At 43.3% G+C, this 25293-nt stretch overlaps 1 protein-coding gene across 3 annotated transcripts in view; it reads right to left on the bottom strand.

Moving 5' to 3' along the window:
• LOC139578774 (serine/threonine-protein kinase TAO2-like) overlaps positions 1 to 25293 on the bottom strand; it is a 50417-nt gene that overhangs the window by 10784 nt on the left and 14340 nt on the right. For all 3 annotated transcript variants that reach the window (XM_071406780.1, XM_071406779.1, XM_071406781.1), the window contains exons 2-16: positions 15180 to 15320; positions 14966 to 15037; positions 14659 to 14760; positions 14535 to 14580; positions 14235 to 14331; positions 12658 to 12771; positions 12390 to 12481; positions 11834 to 11927; positions 11518 to 11599; positions 11241 to 11408; positions 9353 to 9559; positions 8946 to 9074; positions 8299 to 8535; positions 5380 to 5508; positions 3661 to 3864 (exon numbers count right to left, since the gene is read on the bottom strand). In XM_071406780.1, the coding sequence (XP_071262881.1) occupies positions 3661 to 3864; positions 5380 to 5508; positions 8299 to 8535; positions 8946 to 9074; positions 9353 to 9559; positions 11241 to 11408; positions 11518 to 11599; positions 11834 to 11927; positions 12390 to 12481; positions 12658 to 12771; positions 14235 to 14331; positions 14535 to 14580; positions 14659 to 14760; positions 14966 to 15037; positions 15180 to 15320 (1914 nt within the window). The remainder of the gene's footprint in view (positions 1 to 3660; positions 3865 to 5379; positions 5509 to 8298; positions 8536 to 8945; positions 9075 to 9352; positions 9560 to 11240; positions 11409 to 11517; positions 11600 to 11833; positions 11928 to 12389; positions 12482 to 12657; positions 12772 to 14234; positions 14332 to 14534; positions 14581 to 14658; positions 14761 to 14965; positions 15038 to 15179; positions 15321 to 25293) is intronic.

The following is a 25293-nucleotide window of genomic DNA, read 5'->3' as shown; positions in this document are numbered from 1 at the left end:
ACTGCGGGGGAGGGGTTAGAACACTGAATACGCTTTTAGTATTTAACCCCTTTTATGGCAAGCCTAAACAAGCTCAGGGGTAAAAAATAAGTCGCATGCACTCACTGTGTGCAATAATAGTGTTTATTTAACATGATTTTTGAATGACTACCTCATCTCTGTACCCCACACAAACAAATATCTGTAAGGTCCGTCAGTCGAGCAGTGAATTTCAAACACAGATTCAACCAGAGTTTTTCCAATGCCTCGCAAAGAAGGGCACCTATTAGTAGAGGGTAAAAAAAGCAGACATTGAATAACCCTAGCACCCTAAAGTTTGCCTCTCTCTGTTTTTATTTAAAGTTAAAATATGTAACTTCTTGGGTGCCTGACCAAATTCACATGGAAATGTGAGTTATTGTTCTGTCATTCTAATTGAAAGTAAGTTCTAGAAGCGGTAGATCTGTTCTGTGTGCCATTTCTATGCTTCCGTTATTAAGTTTTGTTTTTGCATCTTTTACTTTCGATTTTGTACACTCGTTTCAAACAGGTGAAAATATATTTGTAGTTATTGAAAATATATTTCATACTGTTGCCTTCGGAAAGTATTCAGACCCCTTGACTTTTTCCACATTTTGTTATGTTACAGCTTTATTCTAAAATGGATGAAATAAAACTATTTCCTCAGCAATCTACACACAATACCCCATAATGGCAAAGTGAATACAGGTTTCAAAATGTTAAAAAACAAAAACAGAAATACCTTATTTATATAAATATTCAGACCCTTTGCTATGAGACTCAATTTAGCTGAGGTGCATCCTGTTTCCATTGATCATCCTTGAGATGTTTCTACAACTTGATTGGAGTCCACCTGTGGTAAATTCAATTGACTGGACATGATTTGGAAAGGCACAAATATATAAAGGTCCCACAATTGACAGTGCATGTCAGAGCAAAAACCAAGCCAGGAGCTCAAAGGAATTGTCCGTAGAGCTCTGAGACAGGATTGTGTTGAGGCACAGATCTGGGGAAGTGTACCAAAACATTTCTGCAGCATTGAAAATCACCCAAAACACAGCGGCCTCCATCATTCTTAAAATGGAAGAGGCCTAATGTTCCTCTGTGGAGATGGGAGAACCTTCCAGAAGGACAACCATCTCTGCAGCACTCCACCAAGCAGGCCTTTATGGTAGAGTGGCCAGACGGAAGCTACTCCTCAATAAAAAGGCACATGACAGCCCGCTTGGAGTTTGCCAAAAGGCACCTAAAGACTTAGACCATGAGAAACAAGATTATCTGGTCTGATAAAACCAAGATTGAGCTCTCTGGCCTGAATGCCAAGTGTGATGTCTGGAGGAAACCTGGCACCATCCCTACAGTGAAGCATGGTGGTGGCCGCATCATGCTGTGGGGATGGTTTTCAGCGGCAGGGACTAGGAGACGAGTCAGGATTGAGGCAAAGATGAACAAAGCAAAGTACAGAGAGATCCTTGATGAAAACCTGCTCCAGAGTGCTCAGGACCTCAGTCGGGGGTGAAGGTTCACCTTCTAACAGGACAAAAACCCTAAGCACACAGCCAAAACAACGCAGGAGTGGCTTCGGGACAAGTCTCAATGTCCTTGAGAGGCCCAGCCAGAGTCCGGAGGCCCAGCCAGAGTCCGAACCCAATCGAACATCTTTGGAGACCTGAAAATAGCTGTGACTCTCCCCATACAACCTGACTGAGCTCGAGAGGATCTGCACAGGATAATGGGAGAAACTCCCCAAATACAGGTGTGCCAAGCTTGTAGTGTCATACCTAACAAGACTCAAGGCTGTAATCACTGCCAAAGGTTCTTCAACAAAGTACTGAGTAAAGAGTCTGAATAATTATGCAAATATGATATTTCAGTTTTTAGCAAAAAACAAAAAAAAATGTTTTTGCCTTGTCATTATGGGGTATTGTTTTTCCTCAAACAATTTAATACATTTTTGAATAACAAAATGTGGAAAAAGTCAACGGGTCTGAATACTTTCCAAAGGCACTGTATGTATGTATGTATGTATGTATGTATGTATGTATGTATGTATGTATGTATGTATGTATGTATGTATGTATGTATGTATGTATGTATGTATGTATGTGAGCACACACACACACACACACATATATAAAAAGGAAATAGAACATAAGTGTCTCGGGCGTAAGGGTGGATTGGGATTGGGCGAGGCTTAACCTCGTCCCCAGGCTCAAATTGATGCCGCATAAAGCCTGGTAACAGTGTGGGACTGTTTGGAATTCAGGGGGTGTGGATTTACTGAATGACATGCTAATTAGGCTTGGGCGGTATACCGTATATCGGGGTATTTGATGAGAGTATTGGAAAAACCATCTTGTGGCTGTCAAAACTTAACTATTTCAAAACATTTTTATATTTGTAGCTACACTGAACAAAAATATGAACGCAACATGTAAAGTGTTGGTCCCATGTTTCATGATGAAATAAAAGATCCCAGAAATTTTCCAGATGCACAAAAAGCTTATTTCTCTACAATTTTGTGCACAAAGGAGCGTTACTCCTTTGCCAAGATAATCTATCCGCCTGACAGGTGTGGCATATCAAGAAGCTGGTTAAACAGTGATCATTACACAGGTGTACCTTGTGCTGGGGACAATAAAAGGCCACCAAAATGTGGTTGTCACACAACGCCACAAATGTCTCAAATTCAACTATAGTTTTCCTTTAGAGAAAATACATTAGTGCAACACATTCAGCAGAAAATAGCTTAATTGTCATCAGTAGTAGCCATATTAGTAAATGAGCTTAAAATTAAAAAGTTATTTTTTGCAAAAACAATGCATTGCCATCCTATTTCTAATGTTTATCATTCATATTCACTTGTAAAATGTCCAACCTCACCAAAAATGGCATTCGGTAGCTCATACCTATTCATGTATAACTTTATGACCTGGTCTTTGAAATTCATTTATTTTCGTTTGCGCTCGTTAGCATATTTAGCAAGCAGCCTCTATGGAAATGTGCTATTACTTGTACAAATTTTGTTAGCATTCTAGTAATAGACACCCAATGGGCTTTGTGTTTTTTGGCACCCCCTTGTGTACTAAGGCAGTAATACCGTAAATCCTGGGATGAGAGAAGGATGGAATGACAAAATGAAAATATGGACAGCGCCCAAACCTAATGCTAATCTATTCAAATTCTGAGCGAATCACACAACTAAATCGAGGCAACAGTTGAATTAGATGTGACTTTGAAAAATGGCAAAATTGCCTATCAAAATAAATGTTTTATCATATTAGTTTTGGGAAGCCCAATTGATTCTGATTTGAGGCATATAAAGTTTATGTAAAAAACATTTTTAAGATGCCAACTTTCCGATTTTCCCGAAATCACTATGTTTAAATAACTTATGCTTGAAGTTGATAATGTTGGGGGGAGATTCTAAGGGATATGCTATATGGTGATGGACAGATCTGCCAATTAAAACCGGCGGCTGTTTTCGCCGCTCCTGCCATAAGCTTCCATTCAACTTGATTTAAGTTCAGATCTGAGGCGCTGTGAAACCCTAATGGTTTGACAGAGAGAGAGAGCCGGCTGGTGGACAAGACCTCTGAGCAGGTCAATCTCCCCCAGTAATATACCTATACTATAGGTACTACAATAGGCCTGCTATACCTCTCTGAGTAGGTCTTGTTCCAGGTTGTGTCGGGCCAGCAGCATCTTCCTCTTGTACTGGCGACACTGCAGCTCGTAGTACTGCCTCTGTCTCCTCAGCAGCCCCGCCTCCTCCTCTGCCTGCAGCTGCTGCAGACACTCCTTCTGACGCACCAGCCATTCCTGCTTCTCCCTCTTAGGGGTCGACTGGTTCTCATTCAGTTCCTAGTAGAAACACAGGGGGAAGGGTTAGAGGGTGACACCATCGACTCATTACAACACAGGGGGAAGGGTTAAAAGGGTAGGGACGTGACAAATGGCTCAAAATTCCACGTCAATTCACAATGCAGAGTAATGGTCCTAATACGCATGTATGAACACTAGGGCCGGGCAATTAAGTTACATGTACCCCAGTCATATACCCATGAAAGTGCCACGGCTATTGCATGTTTGTTTGTCTGTAAGGGTACACTAAGGCTTTTTAAAATGCAGACATAAAACCTTCTCTGGAGATCGTTTCGAGGTGCCACTGAACAGGCATTTTACTTGTCTGTAAAGGAATGCCGCTATTGAAGCGGAACTAACGTCCATCACTTGGTGATCAGAACTGTCAATCAAATTATCTCAAGCTGCCTGCATCTTCCATAGCAAGCTAGCAAGGAACGGAGGGAGAGGGGAGGGGTACAGTATAGGCAGGTCGGCCACCAGACAGACGGAGTCAGGCCTAGTGCACGGTTCTATCTATCGGGCAATCAAAAGCTGTATCTCGCAATTTTTTGCACTAAATCAACTTCAGTAGAGCAGGGCCTATCAATGAATAGGCTAGGGGAACAGACCGAACACACATTTGCATCATTAGCGAAGACAAAGAGCAGACGAGCCAGCTGCACCGTGATTAAACATTTGTGGCGAAAAAAAACATTGTTTTTTCCCCTTAGGATTTTTTTCTTAACTTTAAGGATCCCAATTTCATTTAGACGTTCACACCCCTAGTTAAAGGCTGACACCAGCCACTCTTGCTTCTCCCTCTTAAGGGTCGACTGGTTCTCATTCAGTTCCTAGTAGAAATAACACATGGGGAAGGGTTAGAGTAGAGATCATCAACTAGATTCAGCCACGTCCTGATCTTTTCTTGAACGGATGGTCGGGGGGACCGGAACATAATTACAAATAATTTGTAGACTGCAAATTAACCGCAAGAAGCCCAAACAGATACAATGTTTGATTAAAACGTAATAATTTTGAATCTTGCTTACATTTGTATATGATGACTTGTTTCTCTATTATGCGTTGGAATACTTGGGAACAGATTTCTAAATCAAAAAATGTAGAACCTGGAGCTGATTTCCTGGTGTTTTTACAGTCTTATGTGAAACAAGAAAAAATACATTTGTTTTATATTTTGCTCAGAAAAATTTGAGGACCCAAATAAAATTTGGCCTGTGCGCCACCAGTTGGGGAACCCTGGGTTAGAATGTGACACCAGCCAATCAAAACAACACATGGGGAAGGGTTAGAGGGTGACACCAGCCACTCCTGGGTTAGAGGGTGACACCAGCCACTCCTGGGTTAGAGGGTGACACCAGCCACTCCTGGGTTAGAGGGTGACACCAGCCACTCCTGGGTCAGCCCCATGTGACTACAATTGTACTGTTGTCCTGTATGGTTGTAATAAGGTAGTCGTGTGGTTGGAATAAGGTAGTCGTGTGGTTGGAACATGTGGATGGAATAAGGTTGTACCTCTTTGAGCTGGTCCTTGCGCTGACGGTACTGGCGTTTCTGAGACTCCAGTAGACTGGTCAGCTCTTTCTTCTGCTGGCTCAGGATATGCTGCTGGAACTTCTTCTCCTCAGCTAGGGCTGCCTTGGTCTGGGGAGAGAGAGAGGGAGGCATTTGGTATTATATTAGGATCCCCATTAACTGTTGCAAAAGCAGCAGCTACTCTTCCCGGGGTCCTCACAAAACAAAATAGCTTTTTTTAAAGCTTACATATCAATACATACACAAACTATCTAGGTCAAATAGGGAAGAGGCGTTGCTTTACCCGTAGTTCCTTGCAAAATTGTCTCTATATAATACAGTACGCTTTCTTGATTTTGTTCTGGATTTGGGGAATGAAAAGACCCCTGGTGAGGTCAGAGCTGTTTGTAAGTGGCCTACGCAAACAATTGATTTAACACGTTTCTTTTAAAAAGAAGTGATGCAATCAGTCTCTCCTCAACTCTTAGCCAAGAGACTGGCATGCATAGTACTTATATCTGCCCTCTGATTACAATGAAGAGCAAGACGTTCCGCTCTGTTCTGAGCCAGCTGCAGCTTAACTAGGTCTTTCCTTGCAGCACTTCACCACAAGACTGGACAATAATCAATATAAGACTAAACCAGAGGCTGGAGGACTTGCTTTTTGGAAAGTGGTGTCAAAAAAGCAGAGCATCTCTTTATTACGGACAGACCGCTCCTCATCATTACAACCATTGAATCTATATGTTTTGACTAGGGATGCACGATATATCGGTAAGCATATCGGAATCGGACGATATTAGCTAAAGATGCCAACATCGGCTCGATGTCTAGTTTAACGCCGATGTGCAATAACGATGTCAAAGCTGACGTGCATACCTATATAACGTAGGTAGATGACGCCTCAAATAAATGCAGCGCTACACAGCATTCCTAACCTAGCCCACAATGTCTGCCGTGTGGATCTATTTAGAAGTTTCAAAGGAAGATAACAAAAAAGTAATATGCAACTAAGCGCACACTTTCAACAACTAAATAAGTTCAAGTCGAACAGTCATTTGAAAGAGTAAGAAAATATCATCGAGACATCCATTAACGACAAGATAATGGAATTCATTGCCCTTGATAATCAACCGTTCTCTGTCGTGGATGATGTTGGTTTTTGCCGACTGGTTGAGCACCTTGAGCCCCGGTACACACTACCAAGTAGGTGCTATATTTCAGATGTTGCCCTACTGGAATTACACAGTAATGTTGAAACGCACATCCATGAGCTACTTGCTATGGGCGTCACTGCTATAAGCTTCACGACTGACATTTGGACCAGCGATGTCAGCCCCATGAGCATGCTGAGTCTGACAGCACAGTGGGTTGACGAGGATGTCGTACTGAGGAAAGCCGTATTGCATGCTTAAGAATGTGCTGGATCTCATAGCGCTGCTGCCATTTCAATGGCATTTGTGAACATGAACACACTCCTAGCTCCACTCAAACTACTGACTCGAGAAATAAGCTTATCAACTGCGTCTGTAGCAGACGTGATACCCTCTGTCATGGTATTGAAACGCCTGCTCAACAAAACTGCCAACACAGACCGTGGGGTTAAAACTTGCAAAAGTACTCAAGGCTGTCAAATGTATTTATAAAGCCCTTCTTAAATCAGCCGATGTCACAAAGTGCTGTACAGAAACCCAGCCTAAAACCCCAAACAGCAAGCAACGCAGGTGTAGAAGCACAGTAGCTAGGAAAAACTCCCTAGAAAGGCCGGAACCTAGGAAGAAACCTAGAGAGGAACCAGGCTATGAGGGGTGGCCAGTCCTCTTCTGGCTGTGCCGGGTGGAGATCATAACAGAAAATGGCCAAGATGTTCAAATGTTCATAGATGACCAGCAGGGTCAAATAATAATCACAGTGGTTGTAGAAGTTGCAACAGGTCAGCACCTCAGGAGTAAATGTCACACTAACTTTACAAAATTCTAACTTGCAATGCTTTTCTTTCATTATTTGTATTTTTATACCTGAATACGACAGCTCACTGTTCGTTGTTTGCATTTCCTGTTCTAAGTTTTCCTACTTTGCCAATAAAGTACTCATTAAAATAATTGGCAACATCAAATGGTTTTGTGATGAAAAAGCCATCTAATTCAATAAAGCCTTAACATGGAGCCTTAACAGTTCTAACAGGCCTCCCGGGTGGCGCAGTGGTCTAAGGCACTGCATCGCTGTGCCACCAGAGATTCTGGGTTCGAGCCCAGGCTCACAGCCGGCTGCGACCGGGAGGTCCATGGGGCGACGCAGAATTGGCCCAGCGTCGTCCGGGTTAGGGGGGCATTTGGCCGGCAGGGATATCCCTGTCTCATCGCGCACTAGCGACTCCTCCGACACATTGGTGCTTCCGGGTTGGATGTGCGTTGTGTCAAGAAGCAGTGCGGCTAGGTTGGGTTGTGTTTCAGAGGACGCATGGCTCTCAACCTTCGCTGCTCCCGAGTCCGTACGGGAGTTGCAGCGATGAGACAAGACTGTAACTACTACCAATTGGATACCACGAAATTGTGGAGAAAGAAAAAGGGGTATAAAAAAACTGTTCTAACAGTCAGTTTCTTAACAGGTGCATGTTTATCAATAAATTGGAAGAAGCAATTTCATAAATGTATCAAGTGCAGTGTCTGGATGCTCCTTATTAATCACATAAGACCAACAAATATGATTTTTTTCATGCTCACAAGTCTCACAGCAAAATCTTTTGTATGATCTCTAATACACTATTTTAGGCCCAGCTTCTGGAACTTTGGCCTTCCTGGATATAGCCCCAATATTGGGATGAAGGGAGAAAAATACTACATTCTGGTCATCTGTTTCTTGCCCGGTTTGACCCCCTCTCCTAAACCCCAACTTTCCTCCAGTCCTGCCATCCCTCACCTCCTTCTCCAGGATGGCCTGGTGTTTCTTGCCCAGTTTGTCCCCCTCTCCTCCGAAGCTGTTCCTCTGGTTCTCCAACTCTTTGTCTAGTCTCAGCTGGTGCTCATCCATTTCAGCCTTCAGCTTGTTCTCCAGGCCCATCAACTGTTTCTGGTGCTGCCTCCTCATCCTCTTATAGCCGGACATCTGCTCCCTCAGCGCTGAGCCCTGCTCGTGCTCCTGGATCTGACGAGTGACCTGGAGAGATGGAAGGGGGGGGGGGGTAGAGAGAGTGGGGAGATGGAAAAGAGAGAGAAAGGGGAGGAGAGAGAGAAAGGGGAGGAGAGAGAGAAAGGGGAGGAGAGGGAATGTGTTTCAATAGTATCTGACATCTTTGAGTTTTCGATTGAGCCTGCCTGGAGAGAGAGAGGTGGGCGGGGTTTCCAGTTGTGGGACTGTTCCATTGGATCGCAGGCAAACTCAATCAAGCTTAGGCAAAGTAGCTGTAAGAAAACAAACACGCGTTCATAGTAGTATGAGAGAGGGGTTAGGGGGTTGTGTTAGCAGTCGTATCAGAGAAAGAGAGGTTTAGGGGTTAGCGTTTGCGGTCATGTCAGAGTGAGTGGTTAGTGGTTGGGTCAGAGAGAGGGGTTTGGGGATGTGCTCACCAGGGAGGCCGTGCGGATGGTGGCGAAGTGGTCCCGGTTGCGGTAGTAGGCCCTGCGGCGGGCGGCTGACGAGGGCTGCTGCTGGTCTATCTCTGGCTGGTATGGGTCATCATAGATATTATCCTGACCCTGGGGGACAAGGAGAGAGAAAGAGAATTCAGGAGGGAAGTTTAATTAATGTCCACAAACAATTGCACACACCTGACATATTTACCACATACACACACCACCATATTCTCTCCCTCTAGCACACACACCACACACAACCTCTCTCAGACTTACAGCAGGGCGGTGTATAATGGAGGAGACTTCTCTCCCTCAGTCATCATAGCCATTTCCCCCCACCGCATACACATCCCCACCGCACCCAAACCCCATTCACACACACACACCTCTCTCAGACTTACGGTAGGGCGGTGTATAATGGAGGAGTTGGAGGTGACTGTGTGCTCTCCCTCGGTCATCATGGCCATCTCGTTGCTGTCGTCGGAGCCGTCCGCCAGGCTGTTGACCGAGGAGCTCTGGGAGCTGGCGGAGATGGACATACTGGGCACAGACTGGGAACTCTCCATGCTGCCCACAGTGCCCGTACGCAGCAGGTACTGCTCCACCTCCTGGGTGAGAGGGAGGGGGAAGGAGAGAAGAAAAATAGAGACATTATACACAGACAGGCAGGCAGATAAGGACAGTCAGAAACAGGCAGAGAGACACAGGCAGGCAGAAAGTTAACATAAGATACAGTGCCTTCAGAAAATATTCACACCCCTAGACTTATCCCAAATGTTGTGTTACAGCCTGCATTTAAAATGGATTACGTTGAGATTGTCTCACTGGCCTACACACAATACCCCATAGTGTCAAAGTGTATTTGTTTAGACATTTTTACAAATTAAAAATGAAACGATGAAATGTCTTGAGTCAATAAGTATTCAACCTCTTACATCAAGCCTAAATAAGTTCAGGAGAACAAATGTGCTTAACAGGTCATACGTTGCATGGATTCACTGTGTGCGATAACAGTGTTTCACATTATTTTTGAATGACTACTTCATCACTGTACACACATACAATTACTGAAGGCCCCTCAGCTAAGCAGTGAATTTCAAACACAGGTTCAAGCACAAAGACTAAGGAGGTTTTCCAATGCTTTGCAAAGGAGGGAACCTATTGGTAGATGGGCAAAAATAAAAAAGCAGACATTGAATATCCCTTTGAGCATGCTGAAGTTATTAATTACACTTTGGATGTATCAATACACCCAGTCACTACAAAGATACAGGCGTCTTTCCTAACTCAGTTGCCGGAGAGGAAGAAAACCGCCCAGGGATTTCACCATGAGGCCAATGGTAACATTAAAACAGAGTTACATGGCTGTGACAGGAGAAAACTGAGGATGGATCAACATTGTCATTTAGGTTAGTGTTGTGGATTAACTACAGAGTGAAAAGAAGGAAGCCTGTACAGAATAAAATATTCAAAGACATACATCCTGTTTGCAATAAGGCACTAAAGTAAAACTGCAAAAAATGTGGCAAAGAAACATAACACTTTGTATTCAGGACCAAGTTATGTTTGGGGCAAATCCAACATCACTTCATATTTTCAAGCATGGTGGTGGCTGCATCGTGTTATGGTATGCTCGTCATTGGCAAAGACTAGGGAGTTTTTTAGGATACAAAGAAACGGAAAAGAGCTAAGCACAGGCACAATCCTAGAGGAACACCTTGTTCAGTCTCTATTCCAACAGACACTGGGAGACAAATTCACCTTTCAGCAGGACAATAACTTCAAACAGGGCCAAATATACACTGGACATGCTTACCAAGACAACATTGAATGTTCCTGAGCGGCCTAGTTAGTTGACGTAAATAGGCTTGAAAATCTATGGCAAGACTTGAAAATGGCTGTCTAGAAATGATCAACAACCAACTTGACAGAGCTTAAATTATTTGTTTAAATAATAAATGTGCAAATAAGTGATCCAGGTGTGCAAATCTCTTAAGAGACTTACCCAGAAAGACTCACAGCTGTAATCGCTGCCAAAGGTGATTCTAACATGAATCAACTCAGGGGTGTGAATACTTATGTAAATTAGATCTCTGTATTTTATTTTCAATAAATCAGCTAACATTTATAAAAACATGTTTTCACTTTGTCATTATGGGGTATTGTGTGTAGATAGTGGGGGGAAAAAAGGTTGTAACAACAAAACGTGAATAAGTCAAGTGGTATGAATACTTTCTGAAGGCACTGTAAGTGATTGACCCAGATCTACCCTAACAAGTGTGCCCCTACCTCCTCCTCCTCGCCTCCCTCTGGGGTGGGTCCGTTGTGGGCTTCGTGGAAGAGGATCTTCTTCATCTTCCTGTACTGGAGGTTGTCCAGCTCCCGCACTGCGTCCTTGGTCCTCGCTATGAGGTCCATCACCGCCGTTAGGGGACGCTCACGACACAGAAACCGGTGCTACAGACAGGGGAAGGAGGGGAAAAGGGGGGGGGGTGCAAAGAGTTAGAGAGAGAAACTGAGGAAGAGGAGAAAGAACAAGAAAAAGGTGTGTGCGCTGCACTCTTACATTCAGCAACACGTCAGAGATAGGCCTGTCTTGTGGAATCTTCTGTAGACAGGAGTCCACAAAGTTACGGAAATAATCAGACCTACGGCACGAGAGAGAAGAGAGTTCAGTCAGAGAGAAGACAGAAAGAGAGCTGATGAGTGAGAGAGAGCTGGTGAGTGAGCGAAAGAGCGTTAAGTGACAACGAGACAGTGATGTAAAGGAGAGATCAAGAAAAAGAAAAAAGGAGTTCAAGAGTTAAGCAAGAGAGGAGGTTAGGTGAATGACAAACGGATAAGGGAGTGGAGAAATGTACATGAGGAAGAGGGACGCTCACCAGTGATTGGACGCTAGGATTGGGCTCTCATTCTGGGCGATGTGGTATAAGGCACTCATAGCATTCATATTGAACAGAGGAGGCTTCCTCTCCGCTAAAGGGAGATGAGAGAGAGAGAGAGAAAGGGTATAGAAAGAAGAGAGATCAATCGAGAGAAGGAATGGGAGAGAGAGAGAAAGTGACCAAGTGATAGAGAGAGAAGGGAGAGAGAGGACATGTTAGCTAACAGCCAAAGCAGCTTAGTGCTGAGTCTCTTAAATCCCAGTAACAATGCCAGGACAAACATACACAACATAGACTATTACCAACTCCCAGGGGTTAGGGATTTGGTCAGACCACTCAGACAGGGGTCACACTGAGGGCCTGGGGTCAAAGTTCACTGTGGAGCCATTTGCCAAGACACCTTCATATTTCCTATATTATACTACATTGTTAGATCTCTTTCTTGATGTGGTGTCCAAGGGCGGCATTCCCTCTCTAAAGTACCATAGAGATTGTGAATAGTTTGTTGCCATGAAGATCCTAGAGAGTGGTTTCTTGCCATGGCGATGCCTACCCAGCTCTATACAGGTGATGCCCAGAGACCAGACGTCCACCTTGCCGTCGTACTGACCCTCGTCCATCGCTAGGATCACCTCCGGAGCCATCCTGGAAAAAGAGTGAACCATCTCCTTTATAATCAGCCACTGGTTAAAAAGAGTGGACCATCCCTCGTGTGTAGGGCAGGGGGTGGGGGAGGATTTGGAGATTCACAGGAGAAAACCAGCAGTACTTTGGCCCACAAGGAATTGAATAGTCCACAGTTTGCAGTTCTAGCTCCTCACCAGTAGGGGGTTCCTACAAAGGAGTTGGCGGGGGCAACAATGGAGGCAGAGCCAAAGTCTCCCAGCTTCACCTGGCCAGGCTCTGTCAGGAGGATGTTCCCCGCCTTCACATCCCTGAGAGGAGAGGAGCCATGTTAACACAACGTGACAAAAACCATGTCGACAAAACGGTAACACAACGTTAACAGCGCAGAGACAACAACGTTGAACATATTCACTTAAACCAGGGGTGGGCAAACGTTTTGGCTCGGGGGCCACAGAGATTTTAAAAAGGGACCGATTTGTTTGTCAAAATTAATTTGCGGGACAGAAAAAGGGCAGTTATTTGAAGAAAAAAAAATATGTATATATAGTCCACAGTATATAGGTCCATTATAATTTCTGCATACTTTCTATACAATTGTAGACACTCAAGAGCGGCCTTGCAATAGTGACATACCCTATATAGCATATATGGTATAGAAGAGACCAGGGCCCGGTTTCCCAAAAGCATCGTAAGGTTAAGTTCCTCGTTAGAACCTTCATAGGGGAATCGTTAAATCGCCAAGCAATTGTTATTAACGTTGTACATGAAAATGCTCGTAATCTAACGCCTACCTCAGACCACTTGTAGAACAGCTAATTGTGTCATTACATGCTTTTTTTGCCCTCCCGAATCACTTTATACACAGATCTCAGCTAAAACAGAATCACATGGTTTATCCACCTCTCTGTGCCTGCGAAAAACTACAGAACAAAGTTGACTACAAATACGTTGCCAATGTCTTTGCAATTGATACAAACAAGCCACATATAAAAATATGCTTAGAACGAAAACAGAGTTGAATGCACAAAAATATAAACAGTAAGCTTATAGGCCTATTTCAATTATATCAAAATACATTTCATGTTCAATCAATCGAGTTTTATTTTGCTACGTGTAGGCTACCGTCTCAATATATTATGTGCGTAATGTGCCAAATCTGTGACTTTTTGCATTTTTATTGGGTAAGCATTAGAGTAAACTGCCTCAATATTTGCAGCCGTAGGTGGTAATCTCTTTCTCTGCGTCAGTATTGTGAAATAACTCAAATGTTAAGGAAATATTTGAATGGAGAAAGCTGTTCCGAGAGCAGCGCTCCTTTTCCTTCGATCCTATTCGTGACGACACATGCACCACCGACGCACTTGTAGTGGTGTTTTGGAAAACTCATGTTACGTCTTCGGCCGTTGTAGGAAAGATCCATTGTTAAAAACACTTGTAAGCCGAAGTTCCATCGCTATTGGGAAAATGAGCCCAGGCTATTAAGGCCACAATGGAATGATTATACAACGACGGAATGATTACTGAAACGGCACTGAGTAAAATCCCTGAGACGTTACTGAGATATTGTAGAACCAATGATGACAGACTAGACTGAAAGACATAGCATTGAAAACGGAACAGGAATTGAACAGCCAGAATTGCTCTAAGACACTGCACAGTGACAGCATATGGACAACACAGTAGCATGGACCAAGAGGTCATAGTAGTTGTTTGACTAAGTTGCTTTGGATAAAAGCATCTGCTAAAATGGCATATATTTTTATAATATTACCTATGGATCATGTTGTGGGAGTGAAGATAGGCCAAGCCCAGTAGTGCACCATGGGTAATAGCAGCTATTTCCACCTCCTGTAGTGGCTTCTTGTGAACTACACAGACACAGAAAGACAGAGACACACAGAAAGACAGAGACACACAGAAAGACAGAGACACACAGAAAGACAGAGACACACAGAAAGACAGAGACACACAGAGAGAGAGAGTCTAGTTATAAACAAAACTTCAAAAACATGCTAAACGCCCTTAAACATGACTCAAAATAATCCCTGCAGTTGTTCTCTGGTGTACTAACCTTCTAGAAGATCGGAGGCTGAGCCTAAACAGTACTCCATCACCAGCTGAGAGAGAGAGAGGGGACAGATTATTAGTAGACACTCAAATAGTGTACTGGGGGCACACACACTGCTAATACTGACCCATGCTGTGTGTTCTCTGAGGTAGCATCCTCTGTACTCGATGGTGTTGGGATGACGGAGCTTCTGGAGGAACTTCACCTCCTTGATGATATCCTGCCATTTCTGAGGAGAACGAGGGAGCAGGGGTTAATACCAAACATCAGGCCACAGGGAATCATGGAAAATAGACAAAAAAGTAGATTTAGGGACAATTCTAATCCATTCTTGAAAAGCCTGAGGGTCCTGAGTGTGCAGGCTTTTGTTCCAGCCAAGCACTAACACATCCGTTTCTATTCATCAACTTAAGTGTGCGCGCGCGTTGGCTCACCTCGTTGGACTGCTTGCCGGTGTAGGACATCTTCTTGATGGCCACCACCTCGTTGTTGCGCACATCTCGGGCCTGTCGGACACAGCATCGAGAAGGACAGACACACTTCATACAAACTCTCAAAACACCTTGTTACACACTTTGATAAGGAGAGCAAACACACACACTTTCTTTATCAAAACTCGCCCCTCCCCCTAATATAAGGTCCCCTTACGAAGTAGACGGCCCCGAAACTGCCATGGCCGATCTCTCGGAGGTCAGCGAAAAGCTTCTCGGGGTCATCTCTGTAGAAGAGCTCAGCCACATCCGGGTCCTTTAGATTGCCCGCCCGCACACTCGAGGGCATAGCCAGGGCCTGGTGGACAGAAAGAGAAAATTAGGAGGGGGGGAAAAAAAAATTTACGGGGGGTGAAGGGGGAGAAAGGTGGATATGGTGGGAAAAGAAAGTGAGAAGGACAGAACAGAGAGTGGAAGAGAAAATGCACGAGACATGGTAGAGAGAGAAGAAGGGTAGGGGAATAGAGGAAGAGGTAGAGAGAGAAAGAGGAGTAAAGAAGGGTATAGAGATAGAAAGGCAGAGAACAAGTGCGGAGAGAGAGAAACCCGAAAGAGGGGGAGGTTAGTTCTCACAAAGTGCACTTAATAACAAACCCATATTAAAAATGTATAAAACGCGTCTCAACCTCGGCAGAGAGTGCTAGCGTACATATTATGGTGATGGATACACAAACTTTCACTACAGCTCGCATGGCATGTGCGCACACACACTTAACAGTCCCTCTAACTGTAAATCAAAGTGCTGTGAGAGCAGAGACATGGTTTACTCATAACTTAAGGCGCTACACATAGGATTGTATTTTTATTTTTGCATTATAATTTCATAAAATGGCCATAATATATCTGCAGTGATTGTGGAATGATAGTGTTTCACAGTATTACTTACACGCCAGTGTTGTGATTGGCTGGGATACTCGCCTATTGATTTCTCCCACTGTTAAACTGGGAAAGCTGTTTTGACTTTGTGGCTGTGTTATCTAGTGGAAATCGCTCTCATTTGCTTGTTGCTAAAATTATACACTGCTTGCTCAATTTCGGTGAGAAAACAAGCAATGAATAGTGTAGGGAATCATTGTACCATCTAAATCGCTAGAAACATATTTCCAATAGCAGATATTGTTTTACAGCTGTTTGAAGCTGGTGGACCAACACCGAAAGTAAAAGGCTCAAGCCCAGAAAACACAGCCACAAATTCAGAACAGATGCCGCCAAGGAGTGAGAAATCATTAGGCGATTATCACAGCCAATCACAACACTGACAGGTAAGTAATACTGTGAAACGTTACACAATTACTGCAGATATATTATGGAAATTCTGGAATTACAATAAAGATCCTGTTTGCTACCTATCAACACGGACTGATCCTTTTCAGTTGAACTTCCACCTGACAGGTGTGGCATATCATGAAGCTGATTAAACAACATGATCATTACAGGTGCTGGGGAGAATAAAAGGCCACTATAAAATGTGCAGTTGTGTCAAACAACAATGCCACAGATGTCTCAATTTGAGGGAGTGTGCAATTGGCATGGTGACTTATATCTCCCGGGTGGCGCAGTGGTCTAGGGCACTGCATCGCAGTGCTAGCTGCGCCACCAGAGTCTCTGGGTTCGCGCCCAGGCTGGGCTGGGTTCGCGCCCAGGCTGGGCTGGGTTCGCGCCCAGGCTCTGTCGCAGCCGGCCGCAACCGGGAGATCCGTGGGGCGACGCACAATTGGCATAGCGTCGTCCGGGTTAGGGAGGGTTTGGCCGGTAGGGATGTCCAACAGAGCTGTTGTCAGAGAATTTAACATTAATTTCTCTACCACAAGCCGCTCCAATTACTCCAACGTCATTTTAGAGAAATAACAGTACGTCCAGTACTGTGGCGGTCACGAAATTTAGTCAGCCGATGATTGTCAAGCAAATAACTGTTGGTCTCAGGGGAATTGACCGTTAATAACAAACACATTTAGCAACTCCTGGCTTTCACACATACCCTACAAGCCACCGATGTAGACTTTTGGAACATCTACAGTTTAGAAAGTCAAATAAATCCATGTAATATAGCCTACACCTGCACAATAAATCAATTATTTATTTTAGACATGTCTAAAGAAACATGATATGAAAAAAATGTAGTCTATTTCAGAAGAACAGAAAAGCATACTCGGAGTTGTCCTTACGTTAGGTCCTGATCTGGCTATGCCAAATTGCTGTGGGCTACACTAGCTCAAGATTTGCTTAAAGTGGCATTTTATAGTAGTGACGCACCGATATGACATTTTTGGCCGATACCGATATCCAATATTTTCCTTGCCAAAAAAACGATAGCGATATTTAAAATTTTTGCGGCCTTTTAAGCATTCTAGTACAGTTAAATAGTTAACGCACACACATGGACGCAGCGGTATAAGGCACTGCATCTCAGTGCAAGAGGCGTTACTACAGTCCATGGTTTGAAACCAGGCTGTAACACATCCCATTCTGAATATTCCCCAAAATGTGCAACCCTAACCACTAGCATCAAAAACCTTTACGCAATGTGGCTGACGCAACAGATCAGAACTTTTAGCTTAAAATGTTGATAGCCTAATAGTTTATTTCTTCACATTATAATCGCAGCAATGCACACATGGGAGTAGGCTATAAGCACAAATGTTCTATTAGCTGGAACACCCCATAATCAAAAGTGACCTGCTTTTATTATAAAAAATGCATTAAGGTGAAAAAGATCTACCCCAAACTTGATACTCACACGCTGCTTATGCCAGTTAGGCTCTACACCCCTTGTAAAGGAGATTCATGTGTTTAATTTAAAGAAGTTATTGGCCCCTTCGGTTGTGACACAAACCTTATCAAAACATAGGTCTATGGGTGCGACTATGATTCGAAAAAGTCACACAAAAAAGGAATTGATATATAATTTAAAAGTGACAGACTAATATTGTCACCCATCAGACTATTGATGATTTAATCTCGTCTTCACATATACTAAATAATAATAACATTAAAATAAATAGTTGCAGTCAGAAGTTTACATACACTTAGGTTGGAGTCATTAAAACTCGTTTTTCAACCACTCCACAAATTTCTTCTTAACAAACTATAGTTTTGGCAAGTCGGTTAGGACATCTACTTTGTGCATGACAAGTAATTTTTCCAACAATTGTTTACAGTCAGATTATTTCACTGTATCACAATTCCAGTGGGTCACAAGTTTACATATACTAAATTGACCGTGCCGTTAACCAGCTTGGAAAAATCCAGAAAATGTCATGCTTTAGAAGCTTCTGATAGGCTAATTGACATAATTTGAGTCAATTGGAGGTGTACCTGTGGATGTATTTCAAGGCCTACCTTCAAACTCAGTGCCTCTTTGCTTGACATCATGGGAAAATCAAAAGAAACCAACCAAGACCTCAGAAAACAATTGTGGACCTCCACAAGTGCGGTTCATCCTTGGGAGCAATTTCCAAACGCCTGAAGGTACCACGTTCATCTGTACAAACAAAAGTAAGCAAGTATAAACACCATGGGACCACGCAGCCGTCATACCGCTCAGGAAGGAGACTGTCTCCTAGAGATGAACGTATTTTGGTGCGAAAATCGCAAATCAATCCCAGAACAGCAGCAAAAGGACCCTGTGAAGATGCTGGAGTAAAACAAGTCCTATATCAACATAACCTGAAAGGCCGCTGAGCAAGGAAGAAGCCACTGCTCCAAAACCGCCATAAAAAAAGCCAGACTACAGTTTGCAACTGCACATGGGGACAAAGATCGTACTTTTTGGAGAAATGTCCTCTGGTCCGATGAAACAAAAATAGAACTGTTTGACCATAATGACCATCGTTATGTTTGGAGGAAAAAGGGGGAGGCTTGCAAGCCGAAGAACACCATCCCAACCGTGAAGCACAGGGGTTGCAGCATCATGTGTGGGTGCTTTGCTGCAGGAGGGACTGGTGCACTTCACAAAATAGATGGCATCATTCACAAAATAGATGGCATCATGAGGATGGACAATTATGTGGATATATTGAAGCAACATCTCAAGACATCAGTCAGGAGGTTAAAGCATGGTCACAAATGGGTCTTCCAAATGGACAATGACCCCAAGCATACTTCCAAAGTTGTGGCAAAATGGCTTAAGGACAACAAAGTCAAGGTATTGGAGTGGCCATCACAAAGCCCTGACCTCAATCCTATAGAACATTTGTGGGTGGAACTGAAAAAGCGTGTGCGAGCAAGGAGGCCTTACAAACCTGACTCAGTTACACCAGCTCTGTCAGGAGGAATGGGCCAAAATTCACCCAACTTATTGTGGGAAGCTTGTGGAAGGCTACCCAAAATGTTTGACCCAAGTTAAACAATTTAAAGGCAATGCTACCAAATACTAATTGAGTGTATGTAAACTTCTGACCCACTGGGAATGTGATGAAAGAAATAAAAGCTGAAATAAATCACTCTACAATTATTCTGACATTTCAAATTCTTAAAATAAAGTGGTGATCCATTTTCATGCCAGCCAGGTAGGCTAGACTCTTGTTGTAAAGATAAGCAATGTGCTTAATATTAGGAAAGTTCAGAAACAAATATAGTATGCCTAGCCTATAGAAAGCTGATGGGATCCTCTTTTTAAGCGAGACCATCACTCTTTTCTCACGCAATTGCATAGCCTATAGAAATGTTGAGCAACATGAGTTCATGGGCTCTCATGAAATGTTTGATTAGATTTCTGAATACAGTTGCATTGACGTCAGAGTGATTAGAGGGACAATAGAGTGCTGAGTGACAGGCAGTTAGCAAGTTTGGTAGGCTACTAATGACCAGCCGCAGAATCAGAGTTTGTAGAAGCCTAATTACCGTGACTAAACGGTCACATGGTATTTGACTGCCTTCATGACCGCCGGTGAGGCGGTAATACGGTAACTGTAACAGCCCTACGTCCAACCGGCCTCACAACCGCAGACCAGGTGTAACCCCACCAGCCCAGGACCTCCACATTCGGCTTCTTCCCCTGCGGTCTCATCTGAGGTCAGGAACCTGGACAGCTTATGAAACTGAGGAATATTTCTGTCTGTAATAAAGCCCTTGTGGGGAAAACTCAATCTGATTGGCTGGGCCTGGCTCCCAAGTGGGTGGGCCTATACCCTTCCAGGCCCCCCCATGGCTGCACCACTGCCCAGTCACGTGAAATCCATAGATGAGGGCCTAATTTATTTTAAATAGACGGACGTTCTTCTATGAACTGTAACTGTAAAATCTTTGAAATTGTTGTTTGTTGCGTTTAAATTGTTCGGTATATTTTATAATTTCTTAATTTTTATTTTATAAAAATGATATTCCCCCCGCCCGTGTTAAATCTTCAATTATCTAAAAATGTGTAAACTCAGATTCTTATTCGTATGTTGTAGCTTAGACCATATTTTAAATCATCTGCGTTTTGTTACAGTGGGGAGAACAAGTATTTGATACACTGCCGATTTTGCAGGTTTTCCTACTTACAAAGCATGTAGAGGTCTGTAATTTTTATCATAGGTACACTTCAACTGTGAGAGACGGACTCTAAAACAAAAATCCAGAAAATCCCATTGTATGATTTAAGTAATTAATTTGCATTTTACAGAAATTCATGTTAGCAGGCAATATTAAACAGCGCTGTTTATGACTTCAACCCTATCATCTCCCGAGATTAGGCTGTCAATACTAAAGTGCCTATAAGAACATCCAATAGGCAAAGGTATATAACAATACAAATGGTAGAGAGAGAAATAGTCGACGCGTCATTTTACCTATAATAACTACAACCTAAAACTCCTTAACTGGGAATATTGAAGAACTGGGAATAATGAACCACCAGCTTTCATATGTTCTCATGTTCTGAGCAAGGAACTTAAACGTTAGCTTTTTTACATGGCACATATTGCACTTTTACTTTCTTCTCCAACACTGGGTTTTTGCATTATTTAAACCAAATTGAAAAGGTGTCATTATTTATTTGAGACTAAATAGATTTGATGTATAATATTAAGTTAAAATAAGTGTTCATTCAGTATTGTTGTAATTGTCATTATAATATACACTGCTCAAAAAAATAAAGGGAACACTTAAACAACACAATGTAACTCCAAGTCAATCACACTTCTATGAAATCAAACTGTCCACTTAGGAAGCAACACTGATTGACAATAAATTTCACATGCTGTTGTGCAAATGGAATAGACAAAAGGTGGAAATTATAGGCAAATAGCAAGACACCCCCAAAAAAGGAGTGATTCTGCAGGTGGTGACCACAGACCACTTCTCAGTTCCTATGCTTCCTGGCTGATGTTTTGGTCACTTTTGAATGCTGGCGGTGCTCTCACTCCAGTGGTAGCATGAGACGGAGTCTACAACCCACACAAGTGGCTCAGGTAGTGCAGTTCATCCAGGATGGCACATCAATGCGAGCTGTGGCAAAAAGGTTTGCTGTGTCTGTCAGCGTAGTGTCCAGAGCATGGAGGCGCTACCAGGAGACAGGCCAGTACATCAGGAGATGTGGAGGAGGCCGTAGGAGGGCAACAACCCAGCAGCAGGACCGCTACCTCCGCCTTTGTGCAAGGAGGTGCACTGCCAGAGCCCTGCAAAATGACCTCCAGCAGGCCACAAATGTGCATGTGTCAGCATATGGTCTCACAAGGGGTCTGAGGATCTCATCTCGGTACCTAATGGCAGTCAGGCTACCTCTGGCGAGCACATGGAGGGCTGTGCGGCCCCACAAAGAAATGCCACTCCACACCATGACTGACCCACCGCCAAACCGGTCATGCTGGAGGCTGTTGCAGGCAGCAGAACGTTCTCCACGGCGTCTCCAGACTCTGTCACGTCTGTCACATGTGCTCATGTGCTCAGTGTGAACCTGCTTTCATCTGTGAAGAGCACAGGGCGCCAGTGGCGAATTTGCCAATCTTGGTGTTCTCTGGCAAATGCCAAACGTCCTGCACGGTGCTGGGCTGTAAGCACAACCCCCACCTGTGGACGTCGGGCCCTCATACCACCCTCATGGAGTCTGTTTCTGACCGTTTGAGCAGACACATGCAAATTTGTGGCCTGCTGGAGGTCATTTTGCAGGGCTCTGGCAGTGCACCTCCTTGCACAAAGGCGGAGGTAGCGGTCCTGCTGCTGGGTTGTTGCCCTCCTACGGCCTCCTCCACGTCTCCTGATGTACTGGCCTGTCTCCTGGTAGCGCCTCCATGCTCTGGACACTACGCTGACAGACACAGCAAACCTTTTTGCCACAGCTCGCATTGATGTGCCATCCTGGATGAACTGCACTACCTGAGCCACTTGTGTGGGTTGTAGACTCCGTCTCATGCTACCACTAGAGTGAGAGCACCGCCAGCATTCAAAAGTGACCAAAACATCAGCCAGGAAGCATAGGAACTGAGAAGTTGTCTGTGGTCACCACCTGCAGAATCACTCCTTTTTTGGGGGTGTCTTGCTAATTGCCTATAATTTCCACCTTTTGTCTATTCCATTTGCACAACAGCATGTGAAATTTATTGTCAATCAGTGTTGCTTCCTAAGTGGACAGTTTGATTTCACAGAAGTGGGATTGACTTGGAGTTACATTGTGTTGTTTAAGTGTTCCCTTTATTTTTTTGAGCAGTGTATATATATATATATATATATATATAAAAATCAGCATCAGCTTTTTTTGGTCCTCCAATAATTGGTATCGGTGTTGAAAAGAGATTTTTGGTTCCAACCGCTGTGTCTTTGTGAGACGCAGAGTAGGTGAACGGATGATCTCCACATGTATGGTTCCCACTGTGAAGCATGGAGGAGGTGGTGTGATGGTGCTTTGCTGGTGACAGTGATTTACTTAGAAATCTGCAGCGATACGCCATCCCTTCTGGTTTGCGCTTAGTGCGACTATCATTTGTTTCTCGACAGGACAATGACCCAACACACCTCCAAGCTGTATAAGGGCTATTTGACCAAGGAGAGTGATGCATCAGATCACCCGGCCTCCACCCAATTGAGATGGTCTGGGTTGAGTTGGACCGCAGAGTGAAAGAAAAGCAGCCAACAAGTGCTCAGTATATGTGGGAACTCCTTCAAGACTGTTGGAAGAGCATTCCAGGTGAAGCTGGTTGAGAGAATGCCAAGAGTGTATGAAGCTGTCATCAAGGCAAAGGTTGACTACATTGAAGAATCTAAAATATATTTTGATTTGTTTAACACTTTTTTGGTTACTACATGATTCCATGTGTTATTTCATAGTTTTGATGTCTTCACTAATATTATACAATGTAGAACACAGTAAAAATTAAAATCCTTGAATGAGGTGTAAACTTGACTGATACTGTATATTTTTTAAACAAATATTACAATAGTTGTACAACCATGTTTGTAAGCTTTTAAATGACAGAAAACTCAACTGTTCATCTTGTCCAGTGATGAAGACATGGATGTCTCATGGTATGGTGGAGTATGCAAAATGGGTAGACTTTGAGCACCTTTATCTCCTGAATGTTTTGGCATTCAGGTCCAAAAAGTAACTTTCTGACCAAATCTTCCACAGGCAAACATGTATAGAAAGTTAAGTTTGAATCAAAAGGGATGCTGTCAAAAAGTGATTGAATTCAAATGGATTTACCCAGCACCTATATTTCCCATTTATTCAAGATTGATTTCTGACCTGCAGATATCTAATAGATTGGTGTGGAATATCATGACATGTAGACTAACCACCGGACAAATTCAAATTTTGATGATGAACTATCCCGTTAAACAGCCAAGTCCCTATTCAAACACTCTTCAAATGCCTCCTCCTTCCTCCCTCAAAATAATAATTGATCTCACATGGTTGTATAGGTGCGAGCATGGCCTTCCACCTTCATGACATGTGAGATCAGTGATTAGCCTATTTCAAAGAATAAAGAAAGTAAGGATGCATAAGTCTTGGTTGGTTTTGAGTGTGACCGCTGGAGAGAAAAGAGCAGAGCTAACGTAACCAGCTCCAGTGATTCAGTCTGGAGTGAATGCATCAAGACATCGCCCCAGGGCCCCCACTGTGCTTGGGATGCTCTCTTTAAAGCAAACCTTTAAACTAATGTGTGTGAGACAAGTGTTAGTGAGATTGCAAGAGTGTGTAGAGGAGTGGGGTGTGTGTGGAAAGGACATGCCATGTCTGTACATTATATGGACTGTATGGTCTTTATAGAAATCCAGTGAACCAAACACACCGCTTTAGAGTAAAATATTCAATATGCTACGCTGTTACACAATAACAGTCTATTGGTGCTCAATTCGAGACTTATGTTAGCACAGAAGACCTACATCTTGATCTAGTTAACTGCGATGTCATCAGTGGCTGCACGGAGCATATCACCGATAGGTGATGTCAAGTAATAAACACTAGGGAGATATTGAGCTGTTGTGAATTCATGGCCTATAGTTTTGGATTGAAATTGATCCAATTCTCCAACGTTACACTAATTTCCATTCCCTATTTTTCCCCATTTTGTTCTAGTATGTATTCACCCTTTTTACAGCGTGATGTGAATCATAGTAAAGTAGGTAGCTAGTAACTAAACTGTGGGTAAATGAACGTGGGGGACTGTGCATTCAAATCTGCTCTAGCCATGTAGCTAGACAAACTAATTCTGGAAGAAAGGAATTGGGTCATGGAATGCTTGGCTACAATAAAACCATAATGTGTCATTCACTTGGTGTCATGGCATATAATTAGTCTTGAGTGACAGACAGGGTTCAAACCCGGGTCTCGCCCTAGGTTGAGGATGGGATATATTTTCAACTAGGACCCAGGCTTGGCCTTGCCTCGCAATGCATTTAATTTGTATTTTTATTTAACTAGGCAAGTCAGTTAAGAATAAATTCTAAAATACAATGAGTCTCACTCACTTTCAACTTTGTTAAACTACACGTGTACAAGTCAGTGTATGCTCAAATAAGTGTGGTCATTTAGATAACTATCTAGCTAGTTATCCATATTAGACAATGTCATAGTTAGGATGATACTGTAAAGAAACAGGCAGGGTGCAGGTCTCGAACCCTCGTCCTTCTAGCCCGAAGTCCAGCGCGCTATCGACTGTGCCCCAAAAGCATGCTCAAGCGGCAGGGTCGATATCCGCGCTTATAAACCCAGGGTCGTTACAATACATTATTTTTTTGGGCTCAAGCATGTCACTGTCAGCTGCTCTTAAGTTTAGCATGTTGGCTAATTAGCTATCCATGGATGTCTGCAAACACCATACAGTCGTTAGTTTAGCTAGCTAGTTAGCTGT

Source organism: Salvelinus alpinus, chromosome 6 (assembly GCF_045679555.1).
Source record: "Salvelinus alpinus chromosome 6, SLU_Salpinus.1, whole genome shotgun sequence".
NCBI lineage: Eukaryota > Metazoa > Chordata > Actinopteri > Salmoniformes > Salmonidae > Salvelinus > Salvelinus alpinus.
This window is presented reverse-complemented; position numbering and strand designations above follow the sequence as displayed.